Raw genomic sequence first — 12,697 nt, forward strand, 5'->3', positions numbered from 1 at the left:
GAGTACAAAGGAAGGATTGTTCAGACGCCACTGCTGTGGCAAAACTCACATTTATTTACACCTCGCTGTAGACCAACTTGAACTATATGTTTAATGTGTGTGTAGTGCTTTATTTTGGATGTTCCAACAGTGTGAGGTCTTAGGATCTTAGCTCAGACTAAGAAGTATTATTATTATTTATATATGATAAAATGTAGTTTAAATTACGTTGCCTCAAGTTTTTGTTTAGGTCTACTTCACTTTAGTTACAGTTCTAATATATACTGATGTTAACCCATCAATAGACTGAACATAGACAGGAAATTGTCAAAACTAAGTTGTCATCTGTGGCAGCAGATTGAAATAGAGTCACTGACTGTCATACTTCTGGAAAATCTCCAAGGAAGTGACCCAATTTGGAAATCATTTTCCAAAATCATCTCATTTCAATCCCTGCAGATGATATGCTACAGATGAAACAGGCTTGTGTGTTGAGGTAAACTTGAGTAATGGATGCATATCAATAGAAGGTCACCAACAGAAGACTGACAATGACATGTGTCGCAATGAGATGTGTATAACATAATGTATAATTAGGTAGTGTACAACTAAATTAGCTAGGAAACAACATTTAGGAAGATCTATTAGCAGAAATGGGATATAATATTCATACGTTTTTACTAGTGTATAATCACCTGAAGATAAGAATTGTTGTGTTTTTGTTACCTTAGAATGAGCTGTTTTTAACTATGGGGGACGGGTCCTCTTCCACAGAGCCCAAAACGGACAAACTGAACACTAGCTCTTGAGTTTTGTGGCCACTGTAGTTTGTCCTAGACGCTTGGAAGGCTGAGCTCTATTCAAATAGTTGTAATCTGGAACCATTTCACCGCTAGATGCCGCTGAAACCTACACACTGGTCCTTGAAGCTCCATTTTCAAGTTATAATAGTAGCAGGCCTCAACTGTCATGCACCTTAATGCATCCTCCATATGGTTAGATACATCCATTTTTATAAGATATGGCGTGACTGGAAGAGTGGTTGAAAACAATGTAAATGATTACAGACATTAGTATCAGATCCATGAACATGGTGGTAAGACTAAAGAGCTAAGAACCAATGGGATTATTGTACTAATTGCAATATAATTCATTTTTGCCATATTTGTATATATATATTTTTTTACAAGACCTTGTGTTAAGTAATTCCCTAGCTGGGAAAACTGAGTTCAGTAAGGTGTACTCTCCTCCACTGGCACTCACTGAGCATAGGAAATGTGCAATTCTATAGCTCCCTGAGGGAAAAATTACCCCACTGAGGTACAATGGTGTCCTGTTGAGGACACAGTTCACATTGTTCAATGGGCTTACAATGCTGTGGGACAGTCCAGGAAGAATAGTTTGATGTAAAATTCACATAGATTTCACACCAAAAAGGACTTCTGTCTCAACTTCATTTTTTAGAGTGTTTATCTTCCCATTCTCCTGCTGCTTGTTATGTTTTTAGGTTGCGCTTGCATTTTGTAACTAGCTGAGTATTTTTGATCAGGACAGTTCGCATTAATTAGCCATGAGGCCTTTTGGGAGTATTGATGCAAGGCATTTTAATAGGGGATAAAAAGGAAGTTTAGTATCCCTACAGGCCCTTATCTTAAGGCTATCTTAATGAAGCTTACTTTTTTTGCGGACACGGCAAATCCATACCTCATTGCCTAGTTCAAAACATCATTGGCAAAAAAGGAGAGGGCATATATTAGCCCCAAGATCCTTCAAATAACCTTTGCCCATCCAGATTTTAGACTCTTTTTTCATGAAAGATATTTATGTGTATGTCAGAATGTACTCAAAAAAGTACTCAGTTATTTGGGAACATGGTGTCTCAGAAAGCTGTCAAGACTTAAACTTTTTATAGTGAGGCAAAACTTCTATTGTGTTTTAGGGCCAGTTTGTGTGAGCCACGGTGGATTTAAGATATCAGTTTTGCTTGACATCACCTTTAAAGTGTTTTCCCAACTGGTCCTCTTTTGGGCTTAGGCAAGAAGACTGTCAAGATAGTTGTTTTTTTTGGTTTTTTTTCAAAGAGGCAAAGACGCAAGCAGAATCCTTCAGAGATTGTCAGTGCTCACATTAAGACTCAGAACCTAAAACGTCATCCTTAGGCATTGTATTTAAGCTTAACAACATAATTTACTAACATTAGTCTAAAATTCCATTGGGAATTGTAGAAGAGACTGACTACAGTTAGATACGCTAAGTAACCTTCATGTTTGTTCAAAGGAACGTGGATGTAATGGGACATTGTTTGGAAATCTTTGTTGAGTGCCATGAGAAGTAATGAAGAAAGATTGCAAACCCATTGCTGAATACCAATCAGACAGACCTCTCCCGCCACAGGCAGCCGGCGGAAGAAAGATCAGCGCAAATGCTTTTGTTTCAGTAAAGCTGAGGTAAGGGTGACAGAAGATGAAGACGATGAACGCTGCAGTACTCTGTGTATGACACCTCTTTGTATACCAACATAGAAATTAATTGATATCTATAAATCTATGGAGCTATATGAGAAAGTGCCCGTGTATAAACTGTGCTCGACACAGACGGTATGGATGAAATTGGGTATGTCATTAGGTTCATTCAATTAGAACAGATGTTTAACTTAATAAGATCCCATAACACCAACAGCTTTTCTACTGCACGTGTGCTCTAGTGAGCCAATATTAAGTACATATTTATAGATCTGCCCTCATACTTGGGCTCAACTTTGCCCTTGATGACACAGTCTCAAGGAATTATACTTTTTTTTACACTTTCCCAGTTTATTTGTTGTGTCTGGTTGTTGTGAGAAACTGCTTTGGCACAGCTTGCAGGCCGTGTTGCATTTGCTCTGCAATTTTCTTGTCCACAAGCTGTGCTTGTTAAACTACCACTACAGGGCTTTACAAAGTAGAGTTGGAACCATATTTCTTGAAGCGATGACTCTGTTAGCATCACTTTGAGTGTATTTTATGCACCTTTGAATTGCGGGGTCACTTAAGATTCACTCACTCTACAGCACCACAAAGCAAAGATGTTCACACCAAGGCATCAAAGGAATCGCAGCTGTTTTACAAAGCATTATTAGGGTGAATAATTATCTTAAACTGTTTTACTTAGTATACCTTGTAACAGGAACTTTTTTATACATCCTGAATACTGATTCTGTTCTTTAGCTATAAAATTTACATTATGCCTCTTTAGAGAAGAGCTGTTACTGTTGTTGATTACAACAGAGATACCTGATGAGCACAAGATCAGCATACACATTCAAATTAGCAACCAAGCTGCATGATGACTGTTTGTGCATTTGTGTCTGTGAGCAGAGACACAAGGACACAAGGACTTACAATCACGTACCAACTTGTATAATTTATGCACTTCAGACTAACACTGTCCCAGGTGTCAATATCAATCTCCCCCTGGCTTAATTTAGATGAATTTCATCATTTGATGACTTTTTCTTACTTGGAAATATATTCAGATGCCATTTATGTGTATAACATTCACAGATTTTCCACTACAGTGGACCTATATTTTGAATTAGTCCAGGACACTCATCGTCTCCATCAGATACATTTTCTCCATGATTTTATATCAATATAGTGTCTTGACATGGTATTACTCATCAGTCACTTCTGTAGACTCTTCTGTGTGAGGTGGTGTGTAAACACAGTTCAGTCTCTTTCTCTGCCTTCCCTCAAGCTGTTTGTGACAGTGACCTTCAGCTGAAAATAGAAATCGTGTCATTCTCGAAAGGCAAAATGCTGATGGATCAGATTACTCCTGCCTTATCTTTACAAAATAAAGACATTTGATTTTGGGGGCATTATTAATATGACAGGGGGTAAAAAAACAGGGGGTAAAAAGGGGGTACAAAACACTGCAGTGTTTTTTTTTTGCAGGAAATGCTTTGTCAAGTTAGACAGACATCCTTTTTGTCCTGTATGCTTAAAAATGCATGCCGATTGGAGAATGTATTCAAATCAGTTTAGATTCTGATCATTTTGATTATTCTGTGATTGCGGCGTAATCATCATACATTTTATTTGTACTTGCTGATAAAATTCTCTAATTATCAAGTGAGTGATGAGCTGGAAACATGTATGGCCCTTGGTCGTTCTTATTGCAGCATCAAAGTCAGAGTTTTTGACGAGCTTGTTTTTTGATTAGCTTGTGCTGCTTTATTTGAATTCAACTCTGAGCTTCTTGAGCTTCTCTTCCCACAATTGCACCATGTGGGCTGTGCAGGGAATGGAACTAGTGAATGAACAGGCTAAATTCATTTCAAGGTCAAGAGAATAAAAACACAATGTAGTGCTATTTTGCCCGTCTTTGCACCATCATAAAAGTAGTGCTCAAAATATTTGAGAACATGAGGGTTAGAGCAGAGAAACTACAAACACAATCACCCTATAAAAGACACACATAGACACACAACCTCGCCATCAAGCATGAATCATTAATCCCGTGAAGATGGCAACAGGGCACATGCTAACATGTCTCTTTAGCAGCAGATGCGGGATTCATGGCCAAGGAATTGCAAATGGGAATTTGGTGATGTAGCAAATCGTCTCAGTCTTGCAGGATGATTTATGTTGACCATTTGTCATTATCAGTAAATCCTTGTATTATGTTTAAATCGTGTCAAGCTAATATGTTAGTGGATCTATCTTCTCCCCTTGCTTGTGAGGCAGCCTGAACATTCACTTAAGGCCAGAGCGTTTTATAAATAGGGCGGCGTTGTCAATAACATGTCCATGTTGACTTATTACGAGGCTTGTGACAGTTAAACAATACATATACATACTGTACAGTACTGTTTCGGCCTGCAAATAGAGTCGGAGGTTAAAGCAACGGACTGAATGAAGACGATGAAAACAAAGGGCAAATTGAGAGTCTGGTACAGTGGACGTTTGTGCTGCAGAATAGAAAGGAAGCTTTCCATCAGGCCTTGTTTGGACTTGCAATATTTAACCCTGGGAACCTGCAATGAATGAATACATTAAGAGCTGTGGGCCTGAGGTGTGCTCTGTGTGATCATATACATTATCTCGAATGAGTCATTCACTGTCCAGAAAGCTTGAGAAGGTTTACCAGTCAGAGCTGGAGCAGCAGGAGTCAGAGCAGAAACAGGGCAGGGGAGATGCCCGAGCCGGGATGGGGACCTGCTGTTTCAGATGCCTGCCCCTTGGCCAGGGGACTGACTCAGCCGGTCCTGAAACAGAGGTGGTTGCTGAGCTGGAGCTCTCCAGTCTGGAGAAGGAGGAGAGGCAGATTGAGACAAGGTAACACTTGTTTAATAGTATTATCACAGAGAAATGCTGTCTTTGACTTTGTGTAAAGGAAATGCCCGTTTTTATTCACCAGTGTTCTGCATTATCTGTAACATGCTATTGTAATGTACAAGTAGAACTGGCATGCAACAAACAGGTAACAGAAATCTTATTATATAGAAACTGAAAACTTTTTTTCTTTTATTTCCTAGTCATTTATTTCCAAAGAAAGAAGCATTGCACCTGAGTCATTTCAGCTTCCTCTCTGGAAGAAAGACAGAGTTTGTATACCCTCCCTTGCTTGCCTTGATTGAATTCAGATGACAGTTCTTTCTGCCGCATTCTGTCAAAGACTGAGTGTGACTGGAGCCACTGCAGAGAGAAGCAGGTCCCCACACTGTTCTCATCTCACCAGACGGGTGAGAAGGGAAGTGATTGGTTAGCGGCCACAAAGGTGGAAGATGGATGTCGTATAAAAAACAGAAAGTCTTTCGAGAGAGTATTTGAGACCTAACCTTTTTCTTGAAGTACTCATTTTTATTTTGTCCAAAAGATGTGTGTTTGGTGTAAATGTGATGAACAATAAACTAGGTAATTTAAATGTAAAAAGCTCACATCACCAGTAGAAAATTGAATACACAAAAGTGCAAGAATAGAAAATTTGCATTTAGATATAAAGCGCATAGGTTCAGAGAAGGTATCCATATGGAAAAAGTTAATAGACTGAATAAAAAGTATTTATCACTTAGTTCACTATGAAACTGTTACAAAGCACTTGCTATCACAGGGATGCTGCACGTAGAGCAGAATCTATGGACATTTTCTATCTGCATTACTGATTTATAGAATAAACAACAGCGTTAACCAATAAATAACCTATATTTTATATTAGAAGCAGATCAAATGAATAGGTGTAATGTGAAAGGCGTCACTCAACAAACCCACAGAGAATAGCACCCCACGCTGCAGTATTCTTAGCTGTAATGAGTGTTTTTCAGGTCATTGTATTGCATGAATGCACGCTGCATTGAGCGGCTAAGAGGAAGAGTATTTCCCTCAGGAATTGTTGAGGACCTAAAATAGCTACAAGGAGCATGAATATTGGACTTAAATTCATCAGGTGACCAGACCGACTGGACCAACTCCAAATGAATGCTAACTTCTGGAATTTCTAAATAGGCAACTGCTTGCTAACAAGTTCAGCACAAAACTTTTATTATGTTAATTCTGTTTTTTTAACTCGCTCAATCAGGCAAGAGAGAACAATCAAAGACAAGATCGAACCTAACAGATTTTTCCGTGTGCCTTATGGTCTGAGCAGAAAATGGTGCCATGTCCTCATTGAAAATTAATTATATTTATCGGGACCAATAGACGGTTCTCCTCTGTAATCAGCTTTCTTTTCACCATAGCACCTTGAAGAACTGTGCAAATTAATATGACATGTATTGACTAATCAAAGGGCTTCATGTTTTAATCTATGCATATTCCTTAAGGTCTATTGTCTAAAGTCTGAATAACCTAACACTTTAATAAGCTTGCGTTCAGCAGCAGATTGAGTGTAGGCAGTCTGAACATTTTTTCTCATTGTGGATTACTTGATTGAATATTACTGTTTCCATTAATGGAATATTGAGTGAGAAAAGGATAAATGAAAAGGCCTGTCTGGCCAATGCTACTGAGAGCAGATCTGGTGGCTAGGGCAATTTCACTGCAGCATTTATTGAACACATGGACCACACAGCCGCGTGAGTTCTCACAAACCAATCCAATTTAATTTGCTTTAGTGCAGAGATGCAAGGCTAATTCCTTATTCATGAGCCAATTGGTTTTCTTTACAATTCTACATCTTTGTGGTTTGATCATTTAAGATGTGATCAGTCTTCACCTCCAACTATCCATTGCCTGTGATTTGCTAAGTGAGATAAAACTTGGATTGTGGGCCGGATTTTGGCAGCATATTTTATATTTGTTTTCAAATCACTGTAATGAAGGTGGTGTACACCCTTATCTGTCAGTCTCCATTGAGATGTGATGGAGCATGTCCATGTATGTTGCTGTTCTGAAGGTAGCCACTAGATATTGCTGTTGAGTCTTTGTCTATTATATATTTTAATGCAATTTCACATTTTATTCAGTTATTTTATCAAGTCAGGTAATACATGTGTTTTTGGTACTCAGGCCTTTTCTTTCTTACTGTGCAGGCTGGTGTCTACTATCTACCATGTTGAAAAGGAATTATTATTACTTATTAACTGCATAACTGAGATTAACTCAGGCTTGAGTTATAAATGTCCTTGCCTTTTTCTTTTAAGAAAGTAAATTTTGTCAGTTCTGTATTGCATACTTCACAATATTCCCTACCCTCCTATTCCCTTTCTGAGTAATTTTAGTCTATCGACTTAACACCTGTGGTATATTTGCAATGCCTTTGCTAACACAACAGATTGGGATTGATAGTGGTATTATAGCTTCATTACACAACAGCAAGGAAGACAACAGTGGAGGTAGGTGATAGAGTGAGGTATGAATGTTGACCTGGCTGTCCATTGTACGTATCGACTGAAACCACCCTCATCCAGCCCTCTGCTCTTATCTATATGTCTGTCCGTGGATTATTGAACTGGCACTGCAGTAGCCCTGAGCAAACCACTCAGCTGTAGTCTGCCCTCCATCCCCCATCCCTCTCACCCTGACTGACTGGGATGTGATCTGATAAAGAGGACTCGGGGTGAGACAGAAGGCTCTGGTTGCAGTCAGAGACCAAGGTCAGCACTTTACCTTGACTGGGCAACTCAGTGAGGTGAATACTGCTCATCGGTGGTCACCGGAAAGAGTGGTGGCTTCAAAGTTTCTTTGCAGGTAGGGCTGTTCTCCTTTCCTCCTACGAACAATGGAGTGTTATCATTGTATTCCTCCCTGGAGAGGCTAAGTAGAGCTACATACTGTAAGTGCTGGCAGTGTTACTGAGTGATCGAGAGTAAAGAGAGAGGGCTGAAACAGCAGTTATACGCCTGACACGGCTCTATGTGTCACCCACCTAGCACAGTGCACACAGTTAAGATAGGCTGAGATACCATATATTCAGAGAAAAGAAAGGCACACTCCTAATTGGTCGTCTCCCGGATGATGACAGATTTGGACATTTGAGACCTTTGAATTGGACTTTTTTCCACATTCCACATTTGGTCATTAACTGGTGAGTAGCAATGCAGTATAGGAACGGGAGTATGCTGAATAAAATAAGAAGAGGACTACGAAAATAATGTATATTTATTCTGAGACAACATCAGACATTGTATTTTATTTATTATGTGCATATGCCCTTTTATTATTAGCATTCAAATGTTTCATTGTTTGGTGATCATAGAAGCATGTTAAAAAGCCCATTTCTATATTTCAGTAACTTTCTATTCATATTTGTTCATTTCAGTAGTGGTCATACAGTTTATTGCAGGTCATGCTATTGATAGTGGGAAGTGGTGGAAGAAGTATTTAAATCAGTTGCTTATGTACAAGTAGCAATACCACAATGTTAAAATACTCTGTTACAAGTGTATTTCAAATCTTATTAAGTAGAAGTACGCAAGTATTAATACCATAAATGTACTTAAAGTATTAAAAGTACTCATCAAAAGTACTCAGCAGATCAGACCTCTCAGTGTTATATTATTATATACATGTTGGATTATTATGGTGTTACTTTAACACTACTGTACATATTGTTGTGTAGTATCTGTATCTATAACAGTTTATAAGATATGACATCTTACACACCTTCCTCCACTGACACCTGGCTTAATAAGCCTCTACAAGTCTCTACAAGCTCTCCTCACACTCTCAGGATACAGAGAACTGAATAAACTGATCACATTTTGTATCTAAAACCTAAATACGCAGAGTACTAGTAACTGCAGTAGATCTTTACAGTGTGAAGTAGAAAAAAGTGAAATATTTCATGAGCAAGTACCTTAAAAATTGCACTTCATACTATATTTGAGTAAATGTACTTTCCACCACTTGCTAAGGTTGGGTGTGAGTGTTTTTTAGTAATGTTATTTTAATGCTTAGATCATTTACCTTTTCCATTTAGGTCATTTTACATGTAATTAAAAACATTTTGTTTTCTTTAAACCCTCCTTTGCACTGATTAAAGAAGCTACTATGTGAATTCTTTCTTTACTTTACACTTTGGAACTGTTCTGCTTTTTGGCAGTTCACTTGTTTGCAAGTGTAGGGCTGTTTCACATTTGAATGGCATGTATGTTGAAATTTATTCCATGCAGTAAAATTAATTACTGCAAGAGAGGACTAATGCACAATTCAAATTACCATTGGTGGTGGTTAGACCCAGAGATCTGTCAGACTGGTATCATCTCCACAGCGTTGAATGGGTCTTTACTTGCAGTGCGAGTGCCTTCGACTCCTGGGGTATGCTAACGAGATGTTAGGAGAGTGTAGATGGATGACGAAGAGCAGCAGAGGATGAAACTCAGGGGATGAGGGCAACAGCAGCGGGATGCATTACCTGCATGTTTGTGTGTGTGCGTGTGGTCAGGTATGCTGTCAGTTTAATCTGTGAGTTGACTTCCTGAGTCCTTAGCTGGTGCGGGAAACATTTTTCACTTGTCCCCCCACCCACCCACTCTCTTTATTAGCTGATAGAAGGCATTTGTAGCATGGCATAGTCATCAGTCTTCTCAGCTGTTAGGTCATAGCCCAGGCTTCACTTCCATTTCTCATGTAGTGAATGATGTCTCCTCAAGTCACACACTGCCTCTTTCATCTGATCAGGTTGTTACGCCATTTCCTGTTTAAACTATTTACGGTCATCCTGCATAGTAAATTTGCTGCAGTTTTGAGTTGAGATGTTGTTGATTTAGACACTGTTGTGTGCTGTTGCCTCCAAGATTATCGATGCATAGAATAATGACATATCCTTCTGGATAAGTTTTAGCTACAATTAATAGAGTTTCCAAATTTGAAATTGATAGCAGTTACAAAGTGATGTTCTATAATGACAGTCTAGGGGGCATACCTTCAATAATTTTCATTTGGTCAAAAGTGATACAGTATAAACATTTCTTGCATACTAACTAAATAAAATAGTCAAAATAGTAGGATATAAAGATCAGCACATATAGTAGTATACTTTATACAGTTATCTATTGTTACATAATGTGCAATGTAAAAGTTTCAACGCAGCTTCTCTCACTTTCACTATCACTTCCTCATCTTACTCACTACTGTAATTCCTCCGTCTCCCCCCTCATTCCCATCTTGGCTCTCCTTGCTCGCTGTGCATGCTGTGTAATGCCTGCATGACTGCAGAGGGAATGGAGCAGAACGGGCGTCCAGTTCAGGAAAGAGCTCTGACGGCAGAGCTCTGCTGAGGAACACATACATTAGAAAGAGAGCAGGTGAGGAGAGAAAGAGAGGGAGGGAATAAGAGAGAAGAGAATATGAATGTATGGGTTATGGTTACTGCTTTGTACCTGTGGTTTTACTTGCTGCTCTGGGGCCTCTTACATGATGTATTGGTGAGGTTGACTGGCTTTAATAATACCCATCACAAGCCTAATGCTCTCGGAGACAAGGGACAGTTCAGTGATCGCATGTATTTTTAGTTCCACGTCAGTAGCCCCAACACAGCAGAAGCGGGAAAGAGGATGTTTTGAATGAATCGACGCCTCGGTGCACAGCAGAGGACGTCAGCAACAGCAGCACTACCAGCTGAGAGGAGTACACACACACAGGCACCACTGAGAAGAGCAGAGCACAGCACAGCAAATCACAGACCTGCAGCTAACATGTTGGGCCAACCAGGACAGTCAACCTTACACATCCCTTACAAGAGGCAGCCAGTGTATCATGCGACTCACAGGTGTGTATCCCAGCCCCTCTTCCAACACATATTCGGGATTGTATTGCTACGTAGCTACTCGGGAGGTGTGTCCGCTAAAGCTCTCCAGCAGCTGCAGGAGATAAAGTGCTTTGGATCGCATGCAGTTAACTGTTTGAAGTATATGTGCTGGCAGGAGAATTTACATGCATTCTGAAAAGTATCTATCGTCTGTTTTGTGGTGGAGTAGGCAGCTGGCTGTTTTTACAAACCTGTGAATTGCCTTTGGGGAGAGCATATATCAATGTGTACTAATGGAGCAGTCTTTACAGGAAAGGGAAGGGAGAGATGCTCACTGCAGTGCCTCATGATCACAGGTCACTGACTACTGTGTCGATGTCAGCAGAACTGTGATCTCTCAGGCTGATTATGATCGTCTTCTATATGCATGGTTAATGTGGGATGTCTCTGTAGGTTAGACTGTAGTAAATTTGATGCAGTCCTCCTCACCTCTCAGTGAGCCAGAGATCTGAAGGCAATGTACTTGTTTACATTGGTATGCTTGTCAGTCCTGTATACACATATGTAGCTGTTGTCCCACAGAGGTATACTGTATATATACAGACTCACACATGCAAGGTCACATCTGCTACATATTATACTTTTCCATGCACTGGGAGACTACTTAGTTCTCTTTTTGATAAAATTGTATGTTGTTTGCACTTAATCAACACCACCGCTCCCTAGCTTAAATGATAGCATAGATGTAGAAATTTCATCTATCAGCATTAAAGTGAACTGAATTGTATATGGCCTGCTATTTGTTAACATGGTTTGAAACCTAGGGATCTACCAGTACAGCAATGGTCAGATTTCCAACTATATGAACTGGCAATCTGCAATTTTAAAGCTTCTCCTTTGGTTGATTCAGTCAGTTTTAATCAGGTTGTGACACTGAAACATTGCCATAGATCCAACCATTCATAGACCAATGCACGAGATATTACGCTTATTATCATTCTGTCAGGGTGTCGATGTCAGCCGCAGTGATAAGGTTACTTAGCCTATTTATCATTCCTGTATGTGCTCCCTCATTGGTCAGCTCTCTTGCTGTGCTCCCAACCACAGTGGCAGTGGGCTATAAAAACCAGACCGCAAAAATTTCACCTACAGTATGGGCAGCAGATAACAGAGTTTGACAGTTTGGGTCAGCTTTGAATCAATATTATTTTCATTCAGGATATATATTTATAACCTTTTTAAACAAATACCAATGAGCCTCTTATGGGTTTGTCCAGTCTTTCGTGGTCTGTTTTTAATGCATCATGTAATGGTCTGCTTTAGTTTGGTCTGGTTCCACTCAGGGTGTTAGATATCATCTGATTTGATGTTTAGTAGAGCTCAGTCACACCCAGCCCAGCCTTTCTTTCCCCTTTCATCCCTTGGCCATAGGGTGAAATGTGGCCAAAAGACACAGCACTTCATTTGTATGCTTAGCTGATAACAGAGGTCATATCTAGTGCTGCTTTGAATGGCCGGACCACTTCAGTCTGAAAAATGACACCTAAAA

The 12,697-nt window shown here is 39.6% G+C and overlaps 1 protein-coding gene across 21 annotated transcripts in view; it reads left to right on the forward strand.

Moving 5' to 3' along the window:
- plekha7b (pleckstrin homology domain containing, family A member 7b) overlaps positions 1-12,697 on the forward strand; it is a 67,360-nt gene that overhangs the window by 3,566 nt on the left and 51,097 nt on the right. For 14 of the 21 annotated variants that reach the window (XR_007880922.1, XM_051379349.1, XM_051379360.1 and 11 more), the window contains exon 1: positions 5,038-5,297. The exons of 6 other annotated variants lie outside the window; for them this stretch is intronic. Coding sequence is in view for 14 of the 15 variants with exons in the window: in XM_051379349.1 (XP_051235309.1) it covers positions 5,068-5,297 (230 nt within the window). In the remaining variant the exon portion in view is untranslated. Of the gene's footprint in view, positions 1-5,037; positions 5,298-10,747; positions 11,170-12,697 lie in introns of those variants that run through there. One more of the 21 variants, XM_051379353.1, reaches the window with a different exon arrangement.

Source organism: Dicentrarchus labrax, unplaced genomic scaffold, assembly GCF_905237075.1.
Source record: "Dicentrarchus labrax unplaced genomic scaffold, dlabrax2021, whole genome shotgun sequence".
Classification (NCBI taxonomy): domain Eukaryota; kingdom Metazoa; phylum Chordata; class Actinopteri; family Moronidae; genus Dicentrarchus; species Dicentrarchus labrax.